We start from the raw sequence: 25,309 nt of genomic DNA on the forward strand, positions 1-25,309 counted from the left end.
CCTAGGCTACAAACCCAATATTGTAGGCAATTGTAACACAATAAGTATTTGTGTATTTAAACAGAAAAATAGTTAATGAATACTAGGCTTAATACTTGGGTGATGAAATAATCTGTACAACAAAACCCCCATACCGTGGGTTTACCTAGATAACAAACCTGTACATGTAACTTAAAAGTTAGAAAAAATACAGTAAATATATGGTACTATAATGTTATACAATCGCCATCATATAGGTGATCCATCACTGACCAAAACTTCATTATGCAGTGCATGACAGTATCGTATTTTCTTATTTTCAGAAGTCTCAGCTTCAAGAGGGAAGGGTGTTATTTCTGTTTTCATGGTCCATAGTTCAAAGATCATATTCAGTTATTCTATCCATTCATTTAATAAATATTTACTAAGTATTTTGGAGGCAAAAGACATGCATGTGAAAAGCTAGATACATGATATAAATTGATAAAAAGGAACATCAGAGGACTCTTTTGATAAGTGTTCACTAAAGGAATTGGCCATGTCTATCAGGAAGGAAGTAAAAAAGGAATTGACTTAATGGAAGAAATAGATCTACTTATAAATGGAGCTGTCTAACTGTAGAAATAAAATTGGGAGATAGTAGGCTATAAAGAGTGGCAAAGGGTGGAGGGTACTTGTCAGAAAAGACATGGGAGTAATTTCAGTACTAAAAGGAATAATGATTTTGGGGTCACAAAATTTGTGGTACATTTCCTCACTCATACCTGGATAAAGAAGTCACCTGTTTGGGTGACTCAGCTGTTTGGGCCACTCAGCCAATATCCCTACCGTCTTACACCTAGATTACAATACCACTTTGAGAGGTTTGTCTTCCTTAGCCATGTGATGAGTCTATGACAATGGGAAGGTCAAACCTCTACTATTGGACCAGACTATAGGTGCACTCCTGGTTTGACCTGACTCGTAGATCTGTGAGGAATGAAACCTCATTTTCCTTGTCATACTAGAGAATTGCCAAAGACACTCTGCAATTTTCCTATTTAGATTTTTCCTCTCAACCCCAATCTAGCATTCTCATTACTTGGCAAGTGGGATAAAAAAGAACTATCCATCTACATGTTCTTTCTCTGGAATAGACTGAGCACATAATCACGAATCTGCTTGGTCTTGACTCCATATATGATAGGATTGACCATGGGTGGGAAAAGGAGATAGAAAATAGCAAGGAGTATGTGGACATGAGGGGCAGCACGGTGGGCTACACAGTGCATGACTGAAGAGATGACTACCGGAGTGTAGGTGGACAGGATGGCACCTATGTGAGACACACATGTCCCAAATGCCTTGTAGTGGGCCTCCTGAGAGGCAAGCTGGAGAACTGCCTGAAGGATGAAGACATAAGACAGGATAACAAAGAGCAGGTCCAATATCACAATAAACATGGCCACAGCAATGCCATAGATATTGTTGAAGCTAGTGTCCCCACATGCCAGCCTTACCACAGCCATCTGTTCACAGTAGCAATGGGCAATCACTGGGCCTTGGCAGTAGTAGAAGCGTCTCAGCAGGAAGGGGAGTGGAGTCACTGGTGTCACAGCCCGGATCACAGCAGCCATGCCAATCTTGGTGATGAGGGACCCAGTCAGGACCGTGGTGTAGTGCAGTGGCTTGCAGATAGCCACATAGCGGTCAAAGGCCATGGCCAGCAGCACTGCTGACTCCATGATGGAGAAGGAGTGAAGGAAGAACATCTGGACCAGACAGGCAAAGAAGTTGATCTCCCGATCCCTGAACCAGAATATGGCAAGCATTTTGGGCAGCATTGTAGAAGATAGAACCAAGTCAATGGTTGCCAAAATGGCCAGAAAGAGGTACATGGGCTCATGGAGGGCTGCATCAGCCCGGATAATGAAGAGAAGGCTACAGTTGCCTAGCAGGGCCAGAGTATAAGCAAAGCAGAAGGGGATGGAGATCCAGGTGTGCAGGTGTTCCAAACCAGGAATTCCTACCAACAAAAAGGCAGCTGGATGCGTTGAGGTGATATTAGAGGGAAGCATGGCTCCTGGAAAATCTCCTTGTCAATTTTTACAGGGCTTCTTCACCTTCTATATATACTTTCTACAGTATATATGATTAGAGTTCAACCTGTGATATCCCACCTGCAAAGATTACCTCTTGTTTCCATTGCTAGACATTAAACAAAATAACCTAGCAGCCTTCATAGACATGGAGAAGCATAATCCATATTTTCTACCCTCAAAGAAATTTGAATCTCATTGAGTAGATAGAACATTAAATACCCACAGAATTGATATCCCAAGACAACTTTCATAAAGGAATGGAGTATATGTAGTGTTTTCTATGTTCTTGGTGATGTCATGAATACCTTGAAAAAAGGAGTGAAAATATGTTTAAATCAATTCATTTCTTTAGCACATACATTGGTACCATTCTACCTTTCAGTTAAGCTAAATTCCCAAATGCAAGAGCCAATTTTCTCTCCTGAAGTCTGAGTTGAGTCCATGTATAAGTCAAACCCATTGGTTTCTAATGCCCAAATTAATCACACAATCTGCATATTTTCCCTAAATCTACTTTATCTGATATGGTTGCTACTAGCCATATGTCACTATGTAAACCTAAATTTATATTTAATAAATTTCACATCTATACAAAACACTTTTCATGTGCTCAATAGCCACATGTGACTAGTGACTACAAGAATATTTCCATCATTGCAGAAATTTCTGTTTAAGACCACTGCTCTACACTATATCTTTTACATCTTCTCAGTATTCACAGGTCTCTGTAAATACAGCCATGCTGCAAGCATACTGAGAAAATGAAAGGTCCTTTTTTGGTTCTCTACTGAAACTTATGTTAAACTCCCTGTGCGTGTGACTTTCCCTCCACCTGTCTTCCAGTTCCTTCTTTTCGTCACAGGAGAATTCACTCTGATCTTTAGCAAGACTGACTTCTGACTTCCAAATATCCTTCTTGTTAACAATTTTTCACCTTTTTATCTTGTTCTGGTCATTGTTCTTTTTTCAGATCCTTAAACACTAGAGTTACCCAGTTTTTACCATGAATGTTGTTATAAAATTATAAAATATGTTTGTATAAAATTTATATATTTATACAAAATATAAAACTTAGGATCCACTTAATGAGATTCTTTTGAGGATTAAATGAGATAATGCACTTCAAATACTTAATAGTCACAGAACAAAGTAAATATTGAAAACAAAAACTGGGTCTCTTTTTCAAAAAGAAACTGTTGGGAAATATAATTGCTCTAAGATGTTATAGCTAATAGTGTCAGACAGCCACATTTGAGTCCTTCTTTCTACCGATTTCCATGTCCTAAGTAACTAGGCTTATTGTTTCCACCTAGATGCCCTATATGCAACCTGCATCCAGCATAACCAAACTGAAAACTAACTTCCTTCCATAAGATTTGGAAAATGTTTAGAATCTAAAGTTATTGGCTGAAATCATGACTGCCACATATTCTAGTGGCAGACCTTGCACAAATCACTTATGTACTAGTTTGTTTCCTTCTCTGTTAATGGGAAATAGCACTGAACTACCTTTATCTGAGGGGTATAGGGGGGTTAAGTGTGATTATGTATAAAATCATTTTGTATAATTCCTTAGTGTGCAGAGCTTTGTCATTTATACTTCTCTTCTGTAGAACTGTTACTTTTTAAAAAATTATTTATGTTGATTAATCTACCGTGACATAAAATCCTTCTCCCTTTATTCAAACCTCTGCTTTTCTTTATAGCAAAACATGTAGAAATGTCTACAATCTCAACTCTCAAGGATAATTGGTTTTGAAACATATCAATCTGGATTTTATTCCCATCACAAACCAAAAATTCCTTTTACTGTGACAATCAATGACCTCCATGATGATGGTGCCCTTATCATTTACCTGGCTTCATGCAACTGGACCTCTGAGCAACTTTTAACTGAATTGACCACTCTCCTGCTTAAAACTCACTTTGCTCGTGTACCACCATATTCTCGTTTCCCAGCTACAGAGTGTCTCACTTCCTTCTCCTGCTTCTGCCCTAACTGTATTACATTTCTACAGTTCTCAAGCATCTTTTCAAATTTTATATCCATGTCATTCAGAAAATATATTAACTAAATTTAATGACAACTATTTAAATATTTTTACTGAAGAGGTTAAGGAAAAATTTATGAAGAAAACAGATGGATGCCTTAGTAGAATAAGTTTGCTAAAGGTTGGAGAAGGATAATAAAAGGACATCATGATTAAATTACATATTATACAAAGTTTCATGGTTGTGATTTAAAAACCAAGGAATAGGGCAGTTATGATAGGCATTTCATGATAGGGAGCAGGAGAAGTTGAAATTTGAAATAAAAAACTCATTATACACCTCATTAGAAAATTTGAGAAAAATTGAATGAGGTGAGGAAATACTTAGCTTTACTTCCTTTAACGTCAAACTAAAGTTTCATGCCAGTGGTATATACATAACAATTATATAGTGAACAAGAATAGGATGAAGGAGTGGAACAGGAAAGAGAATACGGATCCAAAGTTGCCTTACTGAGATGGATAATCCAATTCCACATGAAGAACCATAGAGAAGGAACCAAAGAATTGTCCACTGTAGACACAGAAGAGGGTAACTTTTATCCACTGGCTTCCACACCCAAGGAGTGTAGATTTCCTTGCATTTTCAGGTCCATACATGCACCAGAATAACAGAATGAGATCCCTGAGGTGCCCATGCAATAAAGCAGAGAAACTGTGGGGTGGGATGCAGCTGAGTAAGGTGCTATCAACCTACACCTGCACTCAAATGGTTCCCACAACAATGCCTACAACAAAAAGGGGAGATGACAGGACATGAGAAGACCATAATAGATTTGGAATATAGGAGTCACCCAGGGGAAAGGAACAGTCTAAGAAAGTGGAACAGCCAGAGAAAATGCCCCAAGACATAAAAACACCTGTTATTCAAATATCAGCAGGCAGCCAGCACAGGTAGGATGAAGCAAATGAGCAGGAGAATCAGGTCAGAACAGTGGGGCCAGATCACACAGGGCCCCATAGGCCTTTGTGGACTTTGCAAAAGTTCCTCATTTCTCTCAGAATCAAGGACATTGTTTTCAGCAGAGAGGAGATATATCTGACTTATACTTTTAAAGTTTTCCCTGGCATCTATGATGGAGAATAGCACAAAGAGGGAAGGGTAGAATTGGGGGAAAGTATCTGGAGACTATTGCAGGAATCCAAGGAAGGGAGAACATTGGCTCAGAATCAAGGTAGCAGTGTATGTAGTGGGAAGTAATAGGATTGGGGATATATTTTTAAAATGTGTCAATGGTATTTTTGACAGGTTAGATATAGGAAGTGAGACAACAGGGAGTCGAAGATGACCCCTGATTTTTGGCATAAACAACTGATAGGAGCTGCTCCCAGCTGAGATGGGGAAAGCATGAAAGGAGAAGCTCAAGACTTCAATTTTTGAACATGGTGAGTTTGCGATATCAGAAATTCAAGTGAATATGGTAATACGTATAGAAAATAAATCATATTTAAAGCCACAAAACTGTTTGAGATCACCCAGATAGTAAATGTTCACAGAAAAGAGAACCAGAGAACCCAGAACTGAATCCCAACATTAAGAATGGATGGGAGAGGAGTTGGAGCACACTGAGACATTTGCAAGGGAAACTGACAGTGGAAACTATTAAGATAGTACATTATTTAGGAATGTTTCTATCTTAGTATATAGAATATATTTATTAACAAGGGGATTATTACCATGTAAAATGCTACTGATGAGTCAAAGAACTTGAAAACACAATTGGCCTTGTGTTTAGAATTGCACAAGAGGATTGGATACCTTGATAAAAAGCAATTTTGCTAGAATAGAGACAGGCCAAGCCTGACTTGACTGAGTTAGAATAGATAAGAGGGGAATTGAAGTTTGTTAACCTGGCTAACTTTTTTGAGGAATTTGGAAGCAAAGGACAGCAAGTAAATAGGGCACTGGCTAAAATGGAAAGTGAAGTCAACTGTGTGTGTGTGTGTGTGTGTGTGTGTGAACAGAAGTATCATGTCTTTAGCTGAAGAAAATTATCCAGTAGTAGGGGAAAACTTGAAACTTAGGCAAAGAAAGAGAATACTGCTCCTGAAAAGACCTTGAATATTGCATCTTTCTAGGTGGTCTACTTGTTGACCATTGAGAATATAAACATATCCTGAAACAAACACAAATTTACATACCTTACATTCCTTGTAAGCTCCAGACTAGAATATCCAACTCCATACTCGATATCCCCACATATCTTCCTCACAGATATGTCAAACTTGTCATTCCTTGAGGCAGAAATCATGACTACTTCTCTTCTTGTGCTGCCCATATCTCAGAATATAACATCCTGCCCAACCAGTTGCTCAGCCTAGAATCAAGTCATCCTGGATTCTTCTCTTTTCTTCCTGCATCATATTTAATCATCAGCAAGCACGCTGGATCATCCTACATAGTAAATCTCCACATTGCCCGTTGCGTTTCCAACACTGCCACTCTTCCAACACCATCACCCTTGTTCAAGCCACAGCATCTCTCAGCAACTACTGCTACAAAAGAATCCTAACAGGTACACAAAGTTCCACTTTGTTCTCCAGTATTTATCCTTCAACAATTACCCACCATATCATGAAGTGAAGGGACTGGAGTTAAGAAACTCTACCTATTTTCCTTCTGTAAACCCAGCCTCTAACATACATAGGTGTGGAACATTTCACTAAATAAAACATGACTACTAGATTACTGGAAGACATTTCTCAGACTACTACTCCCCTCATGTGATTTAAGCTCAGAATTTGGGTTATCTTCTCATTTAAAATGCATCCAGGATGGAGGTTCTTAGCATCCCAATTACAATACTTTGTTACCTGCACCAGAATAAAATTCTCTTCTTAATGGAAAATACTATTTTAAATATTCATAATGTTTGTGCATTTTTGTCAAGAACAAACCCTTATGACAACAGACATTTTTATTTTCAAGTATGTATCAGTACCTAGAAACATGCCTGGCATCTAAGAAACTCTTCTAAAATACTATGAAATAATCCCACAAACCGGCTGCACTTTTACCTTATCTCAATATGTATTTTCCACAAAACCCACGTTTTACTTTGAGTCTCCATGTCCCCCTAGATTCCTCCATTCAACTTTTAAACATCACTAACCATCCTGTGAGCTGTCTACCCATCTTCATACAAGAAAAAAAAGGCATCTCTTCTATCAGATTTCTTCCTGAAAAGACAGGGTGTCTAACAGTTCATATATCTTACTTCCTTTGAAGTTCATCTAAAATCAACTCCTCAGAATGAAGTGCTCAGAGTAGGAGTGTGAATGGAGCCAGTCTTCTTCCCCTAATATCCAGAAACTAAGACCTTCTCTGTAGTGCAAGTTTTGTCCAGACTGTTCATTGTTTTCAGAACTAAGATGTCCATGCCCAAAGGATTTATCTTCTATTTCTCCTTAAAAGGGGCCTCCATACCCAGAATGGACTCAGTTAATACTGAATCTATTTGGTTGCCTATACCTTTATCTTAAAAGGATATCAGAATGACATATCTGAAAAACTTACCACCAGACAAGGAAGGATAATCACATAATCAAGATATTTCAAGACTCTGCTTCTGGTAGAAGAACCTCAAAGATAACGTATTTCTTACCTTTCCCTGCCATCTTTCTAGTTCAGGCCCCATTTTCTTCCTCTTGACTAATGCAGAAGCCCTTTAACTGGGATGGGGGCATTTGCAGGAGTTAGAAAAAGCAATGACAGGAAGTGAGAAGTGACAGATCCAAACTGGAATAATCAGCTAAGACTTCTTGGAGATGGCCCGCAGTGTTTGGCATAGGAAGGAAGCAGGCATCCTCTGTGGTGGGGAAAGCATCTGGAGTTTGTGTACCAAACAGTTGGGTGGGACTATCAAGACTTCTGTTCCCTCTATTGAAGGACCAGAGTAGAAACAATAACAGGACTGGAAAGCTGATGCCTAAGATCAGGACTGGCTATGGGAAGAAATTGAGAGTGCCCCCACCTTCCTGCTCACTCCTACCTTCCTGCTGATTCCCACCTTCCTGCTCACTCCTACCTTCCTGCTTATTCCCACCTTCCTGCTCACTCCTACCTTCCTGCTGATTCCCACCTTCCTGCTCACCCCAACAACATCACTTGTTTCCTATTTCCCTGAGTTGCAGCTCTATCCACAGTCCTCAGTCTGACTTACAATCCTGGGCCGTTTTCATTAGCTTCATGCAGCACCAGTGCCGCCTTCCTCTTTCAGTCTAAGGAGTCTTATGAGGAGGAAGTTGGGAAGCAAGCAGCTGGCTATAATCCTCACCAACCTCTGCCCTTCTCCCAGAAGGCTGTGGAAGCAGAAACTGCTGCACTTGAGCAGAGTCCTCAGAGACATCTCTGGCCTCCTGTCTCTGGGTTGATGCAAGGGGACTCCCCTGACCCAAGGACTGTATCCTTGTTTCCTACAACCCATGCCTCCTCCCCAGCTAGTGGCACTGAGTTGTGCCTACCAGGGGTCATGCCCTACTTGCCAGAGGCTGTGAGAATTTCAGGTGGAGCTGGCTTGTGTCTTGGTGTTTGCTGTGCCTCTCCTTACTCTTTATCCTTACAGTGTCTTCAAAGAAAGCCAGCCTCATCAGAAAATATACACTGCAGGCAACTCCTGTCAGAATTGACTTGAAAGGGCAGGAAGTCCAGCCTGGCCAGGCCAAGGTCATCCAGTCGGCATTTTATTTTGCATTCATATTTCATATTGGCCTGAGATATGCATTAATAACCAGCTCGTGACATTGATCTGGCACCTGTCTGATCCCTGATCTATTTTTCTTATCTCTAAGGTAGAGATAACTTTTACAATATTTTCTAACTCACAAGGATAGGAGGATCTAAGTAGATAAACAAGAGGCCACTATGAATGTGATTCCTTATTAATAATTAGGAAATTACCTATCATCTATAAATGATAAAGGGTGATCTTTCTACCTACAACTGACTTAATGTGTGCTATTTTTCAAGGACCTGAGAAGATGCTTTTCACTAGAGTTCTCAATGGATTTTGTCTACCCTAATTCCCCATGATTTTTAAAAGCAATCTCAGAACCCTGTAACTCAGTCATATCCACTCCCTTTCCACACAGGTACCCTGGAACTAACTTCTCCCCTTCTGTAATAGTTGGCCCTCAAAGGTGTGGACTCAGCCCTCCTCCATGATAAGTCTGATCTTTTGGGATGCTGGGATAAAGTGGAATTCCTACACAGTACATTTAAAGTTGCAGCCTAAATTAACAATGTACAGCTAGGCCAAGGGGATAGAGCCTGTATGAAAAGCACCTCACCAAAACCTAATATGGCAAAAGCCAGATAAAAGCCAGACAAGAGCCAGATAGAATAGACAGGAATTTTGTGAACAAAGCACCTTACTTTGCCCCCAACTCCATTCTGAATGGGTAATCCTGAAATCATAGGAGCAGGATAAGAAGCACATGGATTGGGGGAGTGGGCAGTGGGGCCATTGGCTCAAACCATGCTGGAGATAACTGCTGGAATATTGGAACACTTTGACTGTTTAATTCATTGACATCCTACCCACCCTATCTTTTCTTTTGTAAAATCTAGATTCTTTTACATTCATATGCATGTTTGTTTTGGTGTTCTTCATTCCCTCCAGCTTTTTCATGTTTCCATCTGGATCATTTTTTTTCTGCATGAAAAACTTTTATTTTTGCTTTTATTACAGGCCATATAGTGACACATTCCATCAACTTTTGCTCATTTGTAAAATTATCTTAGTCATCTTTGTTTGTGAAAGATGACTCACCTCCTGGGCCTGTGTCTACAATTCTATTTAAATTTGAATAGGTTTTTAAATGGACAATTCTTCTTTCATCCATTTTAGTATATTAATTGTATTCTGCCTTCATCTGCTTTTTTTGAAGTCAAGTATCTATTAATATCAGTCTTATTGTTGATCCTGTGAATATAATGTGCCCTACCCATACCTGGGTGCTGCTTTCTTTTTTTTTTTTTTTTTTTTTTTTTTTTAGTTAGCTGTGATGTGATCACACAGAACATTGTAGGCCTTTGTATCAGCCTGTTCTCACACTGCTATGAAGAACTACCTGAGACTGGGTAATTTTATGGAGAAAAGAGGTTTGATTGACTCACAGTTCCCTCAGGCTGTACAGAAGCATGGCTCGGAGGCCTCAGGAAACTTACAGTCATGGCAGAAGATGAAGGGGAAGCAAGCAGGTCTTACCACAGTGGAGCAGGAAAAAGAGAAGCGGGGGCAGGGTCACACACTTTTAAACAGAACATCAAGGGGGAAATCTGCCCCCATGATCCTATCACGTCTCACCAGGTCCCCTCCTCTGACATATGGGGATTACAATTCGAGATGAGATTTGAGTGTGGACGCAGAGCCAAACAATATCAGCCACGTAAGGATTTCACTTTGTAAAGGTTCATAATTTCTCTCAGAATAAAAGCCAAGGTTGAGCAGTGAATTGACATTATTTGACGTATGTTTTTAAAATATTGCTTCTGACTTAATGGGAACAGCACAAGATGATGAGGATGAAAGCAGAGAAAGGATTACAGATGCTATTGTAGGCATCCAGAGAGAAGACGGTGTTTCCAAATCAATGTGTTAATCATATATATGGAGAGAAATCAGATATATCAGATTTTGTATCTATTTTTTAAGTGCCAGTGGGAATTCCTGAAAAATTAGCTCTAGGCTGTAAGAGAAAAAGAAATCAAAGGTAACACCAAGACTGCTGGCTTGAGGAACACGTAGGTGGAAAGGTGTTGTGAGGGTCGCTAGGCAGAACAGGATCCTATACTCAAGCATTGATCCTGCTTTAAGGATGATGTGCAGCTCTGTGTCCTAGCTTGGAATGTTGGGATGACCTAGTTTTTGAGTGATTAGAAGTACTGCATCTAGGCCCAGATGACTGCATCAAGTTTCCTTTATCCTAATCTTGCATTCTATGTATGGGTATAAAATTATATGTGCCTGTAGGCTACTCATTTCTTATTCATGTTTTGATTGTGTGCTAAACTCAAATGAGCTCATACAGAAGGTAATTTTCGTTTTACTATTTGTGACTAATCCTGGCTGTGCTAATGTTATATTGATCTATTACCTGTCTATGGGGTCCTTATACTACTGGACTTGTTCTGGGAACAAAATTATTTCTCCACTGGGGATAGATATGACCTTAAGGATGATGTTATTCCTCGTATAAGTCAATGGGAGAATAAGATTTCTCTTGTTGGAAATAGCTTTTTAAATTCATGCTCTTTTCTATGTTTGTTTATATGTGGTTACAACTTAGTGTTTATTTTTTAGCTGCCCACCTGCCCCAACTATTCTCAGACAAAATAATCAAGAGGTGCTGACTACATGAGGCATTTGTCTTTGTGTCTGAGGGATTTATGGGAGCAGTGATGGAATATAAGGAGAAGCAAGAGTGTAGGTTCTTGCAATACCCTTGTCTCCTGCCCAGCTTCCAACCTTCTACACCACACCTGACAAATGGTTGGAGATTGTTTCAAAGATAACTAATATAGAGAGAGATAGAGATACTTCCTAAACAGTAGTCTCTGAGGAAACAATGAAAGGGGTCACAAAAAAAGAAGTACAAGAATGTATTTGTGGAAGATGATATATGAAAATATACTCATTTTCTAGGCTGTAATAACAAAATACCACAGACTGGATGGTTTCAATACAGAAAGCTATTTTCTCAATTCTGGAAGCTAGATGTTCAAGTTAAGGTGTAGCATGGTTGATTCCTTTTGAGGCCTCTCTCCTTGGCTTGGACATTATCATCTTCTCCTTGTGTCTTTTCTTATATGGACACCTGTTGTATTAGATTGAGTCCCATCCTTATAACTTCATTTTAACTTAATTAACCTCTTTGAAGACCTTATCTCCAAATACAGTCATATTACTCTGAGATACTAGGGTTTAGGACTTCAACATATGAGTTTACTGAAAGGGGACACAATTCAGCTCATAACACCCTGCCTTCTGACTCCCTAAAGTCTAGTCCTTCCCACATGCAAAATACAAGCATCCCCAATTCCAGGGGTTAACTGTAAATACAAAATCTCATCTAAATGTAATATCTAAGTCACTTATGCGACACTCAGGTATGAATCCATCCTGAGGTGAAATTTCCCTCCAGCTATAAACCTGTGAAACCAGACAAGCTACCTGTGACCAAAATATAATGGTAGAACAGGCACAGGGTAGGCATTCCCACTCAAAAAGGGAGAAATCAGAATAAAAGTGTCATGAGTCACAAATAAGCCTAAAACCTAGCAGGGCAAATTACACTTGATTTAAGGCTCAGAATAATCCTTTTTGACTCAATGGACAGCAGCCCCAACCCCTCAGTCCCGGGTTAGAGGCACCCTGGCCTTCTGAAACCAATGGGCTGGCTCTTTCCTCTGGAAACAAGGAAGAGGCAGCCTAACCTCCTGGATCTGTGTCTTTTGGGCTTGTGGTGGCAGTGGTAGCCCTGCCAACCTCTGAACAACCTTAGGATATGTTTTCCCTTTTCTTGAAGGATAATGCATGTTTGCAGCTAAATAGCTCTACTGGGCCATCCTCTGGAATCCCGGAAGTCCAACTACCTTCTTTAATGTCATCCTAACTCTGTTCATTTCTGCTGCTAATAAAATTCTCAAAATGCATGTTGGTCTCTGATGTAATTCATGGGGTCCAAACTACCAGATAAAAGGGATTCCCGTAGTCTTTCCTGCATAGCCCCATCTCTATTCCTGGCCTCTGCTGAGATGGCTGATTGTATCCATAAACACATGCCTAATCCTTTTTTTAAAAATTGGCACATATTGTACATATTTAGAGGGCACATGCAATATTTTCATACATGTATACAACTGGTAATGATCAAATCAGGTTAATCAATTTGAGATAATCTATCACCTCAAATATTTATCATTTCATTGTGTTGAACATTCAAAATCCACTCCTGGCTGTTTTGAAATCTATACTAAATTATTAAGTATTGTCATTCTAGTGTGCTATAGAATACTAGAACTTATTCCTTCTACCTAAAGGGCAATTTTCTACCCATTAACCAACGCCTCCCTATACCCTCTTCCCCCCTACTCTTCCAAGCCTCTGGTAACCACTATTCTAGTCTCTACTTCTGTAACATCAACTTTTCTTTACCTCCCAAATATGAGTGGGACCATGCAGTATTTGTCATTCTGTGCTGGTTTATTTCATATAATATACCTAATCTTTTTAGAAAATGGTTGTCCAGCCACACCCTTGATATTCTTTCCAAATTACACTTATTTATTGCAATATGGATATGCTGAGAATTTTTCAATCTTTAATTCCCGATTCCTTTTTGCTTAAATTCTTCTCCAACTTATCTCTCCCCTCTCTCATAAGCAACAAGAACAAACTGGGTCACAATTTCAGCACTTTGCTTAGAAATCTCCTCAGCTAAATATCCAAGTTCATTACTTACAAGTTCTATTTTCCACAAAGCACTAGAACACAATTTGTCCAAGTTCTTTTTCATTTGATAACATAGATCATCTTTCTTCCAGTTCCTCCTTCCTGAGACCTCACTAAAAGCATCTTTAATATTCATATTTCTACCTACAATCTCTTCGAAGAAATCTTAGCCTTTTTTAACATGCACCTCAAAACTTTTTCAGCTTCAACCCATTACTCAGTTTCCAAGCAACTTCCACATTTTTAGGTATTAGTTACAGTAGCACCCTACTTCCTGGTGCCAAAAGTAGTTTTCTAGGGCTTCTATAAGAGCTAATACAAACTGGGTGGCCTAATAAACAGAAATTTATTTCTTCACAATTCTAGAAGATAGAAGTCCAAGATCCAAGCAGAACTGGTTGCTACTGAGTCCGCTCTTCTTGGCTTGTACATGGCCATCTTTCTGTATCTTTATGTGGTCTTCACTCTGCCTGTGTCTGTGTACAAATTTTCTCCTCTTATATAGACACCCATCATATTGGATTAAGGCCCATCCTAATCATCTCATTTTAACTTAAGTATTACTTTAAAGACTTTATCCCCAAGTACAGTCACATTCTGAAGTGCTGGGTGTTAGGATTTTAACATATAAATTGGAAAGGGGAAGAAAATTCAACTCATAAGATACGGTATGAGGGAGCATCAGAGGTGCAGTTCTCAGGATTAATATTAAGGGAATTCTTGAGTACCTAAGTTTGCACGAAATAGAACAAAACCCTAAGTCAATATGCCCACATCTCATCTTCTTTGACTTCTCATATTTCTTCTATGCTGGGCCTTGGAATGGTGAGTTTAGAGAATACAAACCATTGGAATTATTCCATCCTCTGTCTGAGGACATAAACATAAGTCCAGCATCCCTTTCTTAACAGTCTGTGTCCCTAGCCGATAGCATAGACTTGGCTAGATTATTAAATAAGTAAACAATTCATATTCTCGTTGAAAACATAAGATACATCTATGCACAAAGAAAGAGTTATGTGATATATAATAAAATGTCACAGGATATGGTTTTTCTTCAAAGTATTTAATGAGATGGAATAGCCATGAGGATGAGGAGGTAAAAAGAATCAAAGAATACACACTGGCTTAGTTGAAGAAATAACCTTCTAACAAGCAGAGCTGTCTCACTTGGAATAAATAAGCCTAAAGGATGCAAGTGCACCAGCACTGACAGTGTTTAGGTAGAGTCTAGGAATCAACTGTTAAAATATAGTGGAATTCCTGCACTGGATGGAGTAGGGGTCCTAACTCGGGAATCTGAGTGGATAATTCACCAAATTTCCAACAAGCCAGAGATAGAAATTCAGATTTTCACAACCTTCTCTTAAGCAAATGAACTTGGAAGCATCTTTGTGGTCTTCAGCAAAGTCACCATGAGGCCGGAGGGTCAAGACTCTGTCAAGTTTACTGACAGGAGTCAGGGCTCTGTGAGGAGACAGCACAGTCACCAGGTTCAATCCAGAGGCTACCAGAGGGCAAAGACCCACAAATTCTAAACAGACTGTTGGCACTGAGCTTCAGGACATCATTTATTCTTTTCATAATACAAGAAAAGAACTAAACATGGAGTCTAGCAGCCATCTACTGTCATCACAGCCCTGGCCCGCTACAGCATTCATGTGCCCCACTCTTTTTCCACTTATTCCTCACTCTCTATTCACACATCTTTTCTCAGGAATACTCCCAAGACTCTGTCACAGATCTGCTTGGTCTTAATGCCATAGATGATAGGATTGACCATGGGTGGAAAGAGCAGATAGAAATTGGCGAGGAGAATGTGGACGTGTGGGGCAGCATGGCAGGCCACACAGTGCATGACTGAAGAGATGAATGAAGGTGTGTAGAAGGCTAAGATGGCATCTATGTGAGAGACACATGTCCCAAATGCTTTGTAGCGGGCCTCCTGAGAGAAGAGTTGTAGAACTGCCTGAAGGATAAAGATAAAAGATAGGATGATAAAGAATAGATCCAACACTCCAATAAACATGGCCACAGCAATGCCATCGATATTGTTGAAGCTAGTGTCCCCACATACCAGCCTCACCACAGCCATGTGTTCACAGTAGCAGTGGGCAATCACTGGGCCTCAGCAGTAGTGGAAGCATCTCAACAGGAAGGGGAGTGGAGTCATTAGTGTCACAGCCCAGGCCACAGCAGCCATGCCAATCTTGGTGATGAGGGACCCAGTCAGGACCGTGGTGTAGTGCAGTGGCTTGCAGATAGCCACATAGTGGTCAAAGGCCATGGCCAGCAGCACTGCTGACTCCATGATGGAGAAGGAGTGAAGGAAGAACATCTGGACCAGACAGGCAAAGAAGTTGATCTCCCGATCCCTGAACCAGAATATGGCAAGCATTTTGGGCAGTGCTGAGGAGGAAAGGACCAGGTCGATGGCTGCCAACATGGCCAGAAAGAGGTATATGGGCTCATGGAGGGCTGCATCAGCCTGGATGATGAGAAGGAGGGTGCAGTTTCCAAGCAGGGCCAGTGTATATGCTGAGAAGAAGGGGATGGAGATCCAGATGTGCAGGTGTTACAGGCCTGGAATCCCCATCAACAAGAAGGCAGCTGGATGTGTTGAGGTGATATTGGAGGCTGACATGGCTCCTGGAAATTCTCCTTGTTGATCTTCATAGGCTCCTTCACCTTCTAGGAAGAGTATCCGGAGTACATAGGATTACAGGGTTCAATCACCTTCTATGATGAGCCCTTGTTACCATTCCTAGTCCTTAAACAAAATCCACTAGAAGTTCTCATAGACATGGAGAAGCATAATCTATGGTTCCTGCCCGCAAGAAACTCTCATTTTTACTGATATCTAAATATTTAGATATCAATAGACCTGATACCACTAAACAGTTCTCATAAAGGAATGCAGATGTGGTATTGTTTTGTGTTCTTGGTGACAGGATTATCTTGATCAAACAAGTAAAATACATTTAAATCAATTCATTTAGGTCATACATTGTTACCATTCAACCTACCAATCAAACAAAACTCCCAATCATATGAGTAAATTTTCTGTTGAACTTTCTGGCTTAAGTGCCTGTATAAGTCAGATGAACCCTGCAATTCCAGTGCCTCAATTAATCATACAATCTGTTTAACTTATCTGGAAGTATACTATCTAATAGCATTGCCACTTGCCCAAATGTGGCTATTTCTAGTAATCAAAAATAAAATTAAAAATTCATACCTCAATCACAAAAAATTAAGTGTTCAGTAGCATCTAAATTTAAGTGCTCAATAGACCTAATTTAAGTGCTCAATAACCCCATGTGACTAGTGGCTACTATATTGGACAATTTAGGTAAAGACTATTTCTATCCTTGCAGAAAGCCCCATTAAAGGGTACTGCTCTGTAATACATCTTCCAGGTTCTTTTAACATAAACTTTGAAAATACAGCTATGCCTCCAGCTTACAAGAAGATGCAGAGCCTTCTCTTTTGGTTTTCCTTCATCTAAACTCACATTAACTTTCCTGTTCATGTGGGTCTCCCTCCGTCCGTCTTCCATTTCCTTAATTTTCATCACAGAACTCTTTCATCTTTAGAAAGACTAACATCTGGCTCCCCCACACACAAACTTTATGCTTAACAATTTTTAATATTTCTCTCCTCTCGCTCATTTTTCTTTCTTCTGTCAAAAGCCTTAAACACTGAAGTTGCCCAGTTTTTACCCGGATACTCTTCTTGTTAGAATTTATTTAATGAAGTTCTTATGAGAATTAAACGAGATAATGCATCAAGACAGCACAGTCAGTAAGCAAAGTAACTGCTTAGTTATTGGTCTTTTTTCAATATGAGAAAATTGAGTGTTGGGAAAATCATACCTTTAAGACACCATAGTTAATAGTGTCACTCAGCCAAGTTTGAGTTCTAGCATTTTCCAAATTTAATGTTCTAAATAATCATCTCCTTTTGCTTCTACCCAAATGCCCAAAGGCAACTCATGTTTTGTATATCCAAATTTCCTTTTTTTCCATAAAGTATGGGAAAAATTTAGAATCTGAAGCCTCGGCCAAAATCATGATTGTCCAAGGTCAGGTAGCTAGAAGATGTGGCAAATAGCTTATTTCAAGCCCCTGTTTCTTCTCTGGAAATGGGTAATAAAACTGCCCTACCTTTATCTCAGGGTTGTAGGGAGAATACTGGAATTACACACAAAATGTCTTTTTGTATAATTAGTGGTTTTTTTGTTTGTTTGTTTTTTGTTTTTGAGGTGGAGTCTCGCTCCTTCGCCCAGGCCGGAGTGCAGTGGTGCTATCTCGGCTCACTGCAAACTCCGCCTCCCTGGCTCACGTGATTGTCCTGCCTAAGCCTTCCGACCAGCTGGGACCACAGGTGCCCACTACGGGGCCCGGCTAATTTTTTCTATTTTTAGTAGAGACGAGGTTTCACCGTGTTAGCCAGGATGGTCTCCATCTCCTGACCTCTTGTGATCTGCCCGCCTCGGCCTCCCAAAGTGCTGGGACTACAGGCGTGAGTCACCGCGCCCAGCCTAATGTTTATTATTTAGAGCCTTATTTGTCATCTATCTCTCCCTCCACAGAAAACTTATGCTTGAAAAGAAAAAAAGTTTCTGAGCACTTTATAATCTTCTCCTCCATGATCTTATATCCTCTCTATTTTTTCAAAGTTTAGCTCTTCTTTGCATAAAAATACCTAGGAATGTCTACATATTCAGATTCAACTCCCACAAATTTCCTGTAGTATTAGCACATTCTAATCTACCTGAAAAAGTGCTCATTTGGGCCAGAAATGACCTCTATATGATGCCATGGTCACATACTTGTCTTCATTCATGTTGATCTTTCAGCAGCTTTTTTCTGAATTGACCACTCTTCTGAAACTCCTTCTCTCCTCTTGGCTCCCCTTAATACTTACATTACCCATCAAATGAGCTGCTGCTTTCAGTCTCCTGCTTCAGCCCTACCTCAAAATATTGAATTATTTCATGTCTCAAGCTTTAATTCTGTTCAATGCTATGTTCACATAAAATTCTGTAAATATATTTGGCAAATTTAGTACAATAAAAATGTAAATATTTTTGCTGATTCGGTTAAGAAAAAATTCATGAACAAAACAGATCCCTTAGAATAATTTTGCTAAAGGTTGGAGAAGGATAATAAAAGGACATAGTAAGTAAATTACATAATAATATACAAAGGTTCACTGTCATGATTTTAAAAAAACAAACCAAAAAAAGGATCAAGGGTAATGAGGATAGGAATTCCAGCAGGGAGCAGGGGAAGTTGAAATCTGAAATAAAGAGATCATTGCAGGCCTCATTGCAAAGGGAATTCTAGCAAATATTAAATGAGGTGAGGAAATACTGGCTTTGTTTCTTTAAAAAGCCAAACCTGTAATTCCAGACAAGAGGTATATATAGAAAAATTATACAATGAAGAAGAATAGGATGAAGGAGTGGAACAGGAAAGAGAATATGGATCCAAAGGTGCATTATTGAGCTGGATAATGCAGTCATCACTGTAACCAGTTCCACATGAAGAACCATGGAGAAGGAACCAAATAATTGTCCACTCCAGAGACAGAAGAGGGGAACTCTTATCCACTGGCTTCCACACCCTATAGGTCAAGGATAACCCAAGGAGGGTGAATTTCCTTGCACTTTTAGGTCTATACATGCACCAGAATAACTGAATGAGATCCCTGAGGTGCCATGCAAAAAAGGAGAGAAACTCTGGGGTGCAATGCAGCTGAGCAAGGTTCTATCAACCTACACCAGCACTCAAATGGTTCCCACAGCAATGGCTACAACAAAAAGGGGAGATGATAGGATGTGAGACAGCCATAAGATAATGTAGGATATAGGAGTCTCCCACAGGAGAGGAACAGCCTAAGAAAATGGAACAGCCAGAGAAAATGCCCTAAGACATAAAAACACCTGGTATTCGAAGATCATCAGGCAGCCTGCTAGGATGAAGCGAATGAGTAGGAGAATCAAGTTAGGGTGGTGGGGCCAGATCACACAGGACCTCATAGGCCTTTGTGGAACTTTGCAAAGGTTCCTCATTTCTCTCAGAACCAAAGACATTGTTTTCAGCAGAGAGGGAGGAGACTTACATTTTTAAAGTTTTCTGTGGCATCTGTGATAGATAATAGCACAAATAGGGAAGGGTAGAATTGGGGAAAAGTGCCTGGAGACTATTGCAGGAATCCAGGGAAGGGAGAGAAAGTTGGCTCAGGATCAAGGTAGCAGTGTATGTAGTGGGAAGTAATGGGATTGGGGATATATTTCAAAAATAATGTCAGTGATATTTTTGACAGGTTGGATATAGGATGTGAGACAACAGAGAGTCAAAGATGAGACCCAATTTTTGGCATAAACATCTAATAGAAAGGAGTTGCTCCCAACTGTGATGGGGAAGATGTGGAGGGTGGAGGTCAAGACTTCAATTTTGAACAGGGTACGTTTGAGATATCTATCAGAAATTCAAGTGAAGATGGTGAAATATGTGTGGAAAAGAGATAAACAGCACCCAGATAGTAAGTGTTCACAGAGAAAAGAGAACCTAGGACTGAATCTCAATGTTAAGAATGGGGTAGGAGAGGAGTTGGGGCCCATGGAGAAGTTGGAATAGAACTCTGATAGTGGACAAGTGTTAACATAGGAAGATTTTTAAGGTGATGTGCTATATTGATAGTCTATTGAATATAGTTTGTTAATGAGGACATTATGACTGATTTAGTAAGATTATACTAAATGCTACTGATGAATCAAAGAATTTGAAAACCAAATTAGCTTTGCTTTTGGAATCACAGAGGATCGAATGCCTTAATAAAAACTATTTTGCTAGAATAGAGGAAGGCAAAGTGTTACTTGACTTAGAATAGATAAAAGAGGAATTGAAGTCTGTTAACATGGTTCACTCCTTTGAAAAGTTTGGATGTAAAAGCCAGTAAGTAAATAGAACACCGGCTAAAGTGAACAGTAGAGTCAAGAGTTTGTGTGTTTGCATATCTGTGTGTTTATATGTAAATTTGTTTTTAAGAAGGGAGAAATAACAGGTTTTTTTCTGTTGTAAAATTATCCAGTAGTAGGAGAAAACTTGAAAATTAAAAAAGGGAATACTGTTCCTGAAAAGACCTTGAACACTGCATCTTTCTTCTTGTTGACCATTGAGACGTAAACATATCCTGAAATGTCAAATATAATTTAAATACTTTACCTTCCCTGTAAACTCCAGACTAGACTATCCCCACATATCGGCCTCACAGGTATATCAAACCTGTCATGCCTGAGGCAGAAATTATAACTACTTCTCTGCTTGTGCCACCCATATCTCAGAATGTAACATCCTGTCCAAGCAGTTGCTCAACCTAGAATCAAGTCATCCTGGATTCTTCCCTATTCTTCCTGCACCATATTTAACCATCAGCAAGTACCACTGGATCATCCTACAGACTAAATCTCCAAGTTGCCTGTTACATTTCTATCATCATCACCCTTATGCAAACCACCAGCAACTATCACCAACTACTGCTACAAAAGATTCTTAACAAGTATACAAAGTTCCTCTTTTATTCTCTAATATCTGTCCTTTCATAAATATTCACCAAATCACAAAGTGAAGGAACTGAAGTTAAAGGACTGTGCCTATTCCCTTCCGTAAACTCAGGCTCTAACATACATGGTAAGCGTGGAATATTTCACCAAATGAAGCATGACTTCTAGACTGCTGAAAGACATCTCTCTGACATTCTCAGAATACTACTCCCCTCCCCTCATATGATCCAAGCTCAGAATGTTTGGTTATCTTGTAATTTAAAATTCATCTGGGATGGAAGTTCTAAGCATCCCAACAATAACCTCTGTTACCTACATCAGAATAAAATTCTCCTCTTAATGGAAAATACTGTTTTAAGTATTAATATTTGTACATTTCTTCCAGGAACAAGATTTGACCTCATAGCAAGTAGGTACTATGACAAGATATAGTATATCTTCAGTACCATGAACATTGGTGGGTACATAACAAACCTGTGAGATAAAAAAAAAAAAAAACACAGCTATTGTACATCTCCACTTGTAAACATGCATTTTCCTCAATCCAAGCATGTTTTACTTTGTCTTCATATCCCCCTTGAATTCTTCTGTGCAACTTCTCAACATCACTGATCATCTTGAGACCTGCTCACCCATCCTCACACAAAGAAAATGGCATCTCTTAAATTTTTCTGAAAAAGACAGGATGTCCAAGTCCATAAATCTTATTTCCTTTGAAGCTCATCTAAAATCAACTCCTCTCAGAATGAAAGACTCAGAGTAGGAGCGTGAATGGAGCCAGTCGTCTTCCCCTAATATCCAGAATCTGAGACCTGCTCTGTAGTGCAAATTTTGTCCAGACTGTTCATTGTTTTCAGAACTAAGATATCCATGCTCAAAGGACTTGTCTGTTTATGTCTCCCAAAACTCCTTAAAAGAGGCCTCCATACGCTGAATGGACTCAGTTAATACTGGTATCTATTTGGTTGCCTACACCTTTATCTTAAAAGGATATCAGAATGACAGATTTGAAAAATTAAGAACCAGACAAGGAAGGATAGTCACATATGCAAGGTGCTTCAAGACTGCTTCTGGTAGAAGAACACATGTATTTACCTTTCTCTGACATTTGTCTAGTTCAGGCCCCATTTTCTTCCTCTTGACTAATGCAGAAGCCCTTTAACTGGGATGGGGACACTGGTGGGACTTAGGAAAAGCAGTGACTAGATCCAAACTGGAATAATCAGCTAAGAGCTCTTGGAGATGGCCCAGAGTGTTTGGCACAGAAAGGAAGCAGGCATCCTCTGTGGTGGGGCAAGTGTCTGGGGTTTATATACAAACCAGTTAGGTGGGACTATCAAGACTTCTCTTCCCTCTATTGGAGGGCAAAGATGAAGAAATATGGGATTTGGGCAGAGGGTAAGGTGTGGGAAGTAACTGAGAGTACCCCCACCCACCTTCCCGCTCACCCCAACAATGTTACCTTTTTCCTCTTTCTCCCCAATTGCAGCTCTGTTCACACTTCTCAGTCTGACTTAAAATTCTGGGCTCTTTCCCTTAGCTTCATGCAGCCCCAGTGCCACCTTCCTTTTCTAGTCTAAAGAATTTGGGAAGGAAGAACCTGGGCAGAGAGCAGCTGGCTTTATCCTCACCAACCTTTGCCCTTCTCCCAAAAGGCTATGGAAGCAGAAAGTGCTGCACTTGAGAATCCCCAGGGATCACAGACGGCTCTGGCCTCATCTCTCAGGGCCTTTATAAGGGGACTCCCCTGACCCAGGACTCAAACCCTGAGGGTTTCCTGCCCCATTTAATAGCACTGAGTCTTGCCTCCCAGGGATCATGCCCTACTTCCCAGAAGCTGTGAGCATTTTGGGTGGAGCTGGCTTGCACCTTGGACTTTGCTGTGCCTCTCCTTACCTTTACTATTATACTTGCAGTATCTCATAAGAAAGACCAACTCACTAGAATGTGCACACTGCAGGCAACTCCTATCCCAATGTGATGTGAAAGGGTAATGATTCCAGTCTGACCAGGCCAAGGTCATCCATTAGGTGTTCTATTTTGCATGCATATTCTATATTAACCTGAACTCTACATTAATATCCCACTTGTGACCTTGGTTTGGCATTTTCTCATGCTTAATCTGCTTTCTCATCTCTAAAGTAGAGATAATATTCACAATTTTTCATAACTTACAGAATGGATGAGAAATTTATGTACATAATTGAGATGACAGTATAAATGTGAATGTGTATGAATAATTACCATTCCTCTATAAATTATAAAGGGTGACCTTTCTGCCTACAACTGACTTTAATGTCTATTTTTCAAAGACCTGAGAAGAAAGCTGCTTTTTACCAGGGTTCCTGTCTTAGTCTATTTTCTTTTGCTTATAACAGAATACCATTAAATTGGGTAACTTATAAAGAAAAGGAATTGATTTCTTGCAGTCATGGAGGCTGAGAAGCCCAAGATCATGGAGCCTAGGGCATTCTTGCTGGTGGGGACTCCCTACAGTCTCAAGGGGCCACAGGACATCCCACAGCAAGGATCTGAGCATGCTAATGTGCTAGCTCAGGTCTCTCTTCCTCTTCTCATAAAGCCACCATTCCCACCACAATGTTAACAAGCTGGTCTGTTAATCCATTAATCTATTCATGAATAGATTAGTCCATACATGAGGGCAGAGCCCATGTGACCCAGTCACTGCTTAAAGGCCCCAGTTCTCAGTACTGCCACACTGGAGATTTGTATGGCAGGGACAAATATTCAAACCATAGTATTCTGCCCTGCCCCACCCCCTAAAACTCATGTTCTGACATACAAATACGTTCATTCTATCTCTATAGTTCCAATGTTTTCACTCATTCCAGCACCAACTCAAAAGTCCAAAGTGCAGACCCTCACCTATGAGTCTGTGAAATCAGAACAGGTTATCTACTTCCAAGATACATTGATGCTATAGACATAAGACAGACATCCTTATTCCAAAAGGGAGAAATAGGCAAAAAGAAAGGAATAATGTGTCCCAAGCAAGTCCAAAACTCAGCAGGGCAGACATTACATCTTAAAGCTAGACAATAATTGCTTTTCATTTTATGTAAAGCCTCCTGGCAGCCCCAGGCAGTCCCACCCCTATGGCTTTGCTGTGTACTCCACACAACACTGTCTCTATAGGTTTCTGAGGCTTTCCCAGGTAGGCGTTGCCTGCTGCTGGTGACGCTACAGTTCTGGGGTCCTGCTTTCACGACACTAGGCATCATCCTGGTAAGAACTCTCTGCGGCAGCTCCAACCCCACATTTTTACTCAGCACAGCTCTAGTGGGGGCTCTTAGCAGGGGTGCAGTTGCTCTGCCCCACAAGTCTCTGCCCCAGCTCCCAGGTTTTAATCAACTTCCTGTGAAATCTGCGTGGAGACTGCCAAGTCTTCACAGCTCTTGCTTTCTGCAAGCCTGCAGGATTAGCACCACATGGACACTGCCAAGGCTTATGGCTTGTATCCTCTTAAAGGGCAAGTCAATCTGCACCTGGGGCTGCTTGGGCCATAGCTGGATCAGCTGAGAAGCACTGAGTCAGAATAAATTAGGGAGCAGAATCCCAAGACAGCCCTGGGTAGCAAACCTTTGGAGGGTGCCTCAGGCCCCTCTCTGGAAACTATTTTTTCCTTCTAGGCTTCTGGACCTGTGATAGGAGGGACAGCCTCAACAATCTTTGAAATGCCTTCAGGGTCTTTCTTCTGTCATGCAAAAGACCACCATGATGGCTAAATAATAGAAGAATTTTATTGGCAATATTAGTTGCAAACCGGGAAAAAATAGTCTCTAACTTGTATCAAAGGTTCTCTCCTTGAGGAGGGAAAAGGCAGATTGGTTTTTATGCCTCACAAGGTGTGTATTACATGATAGTCATACATACTCAGCAGGTTTGGAGAAAAAGCTATACATATTTAGGAGGGGAGTTGAGCATATGCATAATGGGTAAAGATACATGGAACATACATCTCATGTTCATTTTGGAGTGAGGTTTTAGCATTAAAATGAGGCAGAACTTGACTATTTTTGCTTGTTGTCAAAAGACAAACTATAGGACACAAAGACAGCTTGTGCAGTCTCTATGAGCTTGCTGAAACTGGCTTGAGGTCTGCAATTGTTTATCAGGAAAGAATGTAAGGCAAGTCCTCTGCCTAATCAG

The 25,309-nt window shown here is 40.2% G+C and overlaps 1 protein-coding gene and 1 pseudogene across 1 annotated transcript; both read right to left on the bottom strand.

Annotated features, from left to right (window-relative positions):
• Positions 1-1,091: 1,091 nt before the first annotated feature.
• On the bottom strand, positions 1,092-7,729 carry LOC129007796 (olfactory receptor 52K1). Its single transcript, XM_054439066.1, has 2 exons — positions 7,717-7,729; positions 1,092-1,984 (listed from the first exon to the last, which is right to left on the bottom strand). The coding sequence occupies exons 1-2, from the start codon at positions 7,727-7,729 to the stop codon at positions 1,092-1,094; spliced, it is 906 nt and encodes a 301-aa protein (XP_054295041.1).
• A 7,536-nt stretch (positions 7,730-15,265) lies between these two features.
• On the bottom strand, positions 15,266-16,210 carry LOC129007794 (olfactory receptor 52K2-like; annotated as a pseudogene).
• Between the last annotated feature and the right edge of the window lie 9,099 nt (positions 16,211-25,309).

The sequence above is a fragment of the Pongo pygmaeus genome, chromosome 9 (genome assembly GCF_028885625.2).
Source record: "Pongo pygmaeus isolate AG05252 chromosome 9, NHGRI_mPonPyg2-v2.0_pri, whole genome shotgun sequence".
NCBI classification, from domain to species: Eukaryota; Metazoa; Chordata; class Mammalia; order Primates; family Hominidae; genus Pongo; species Pongo pygmaeus.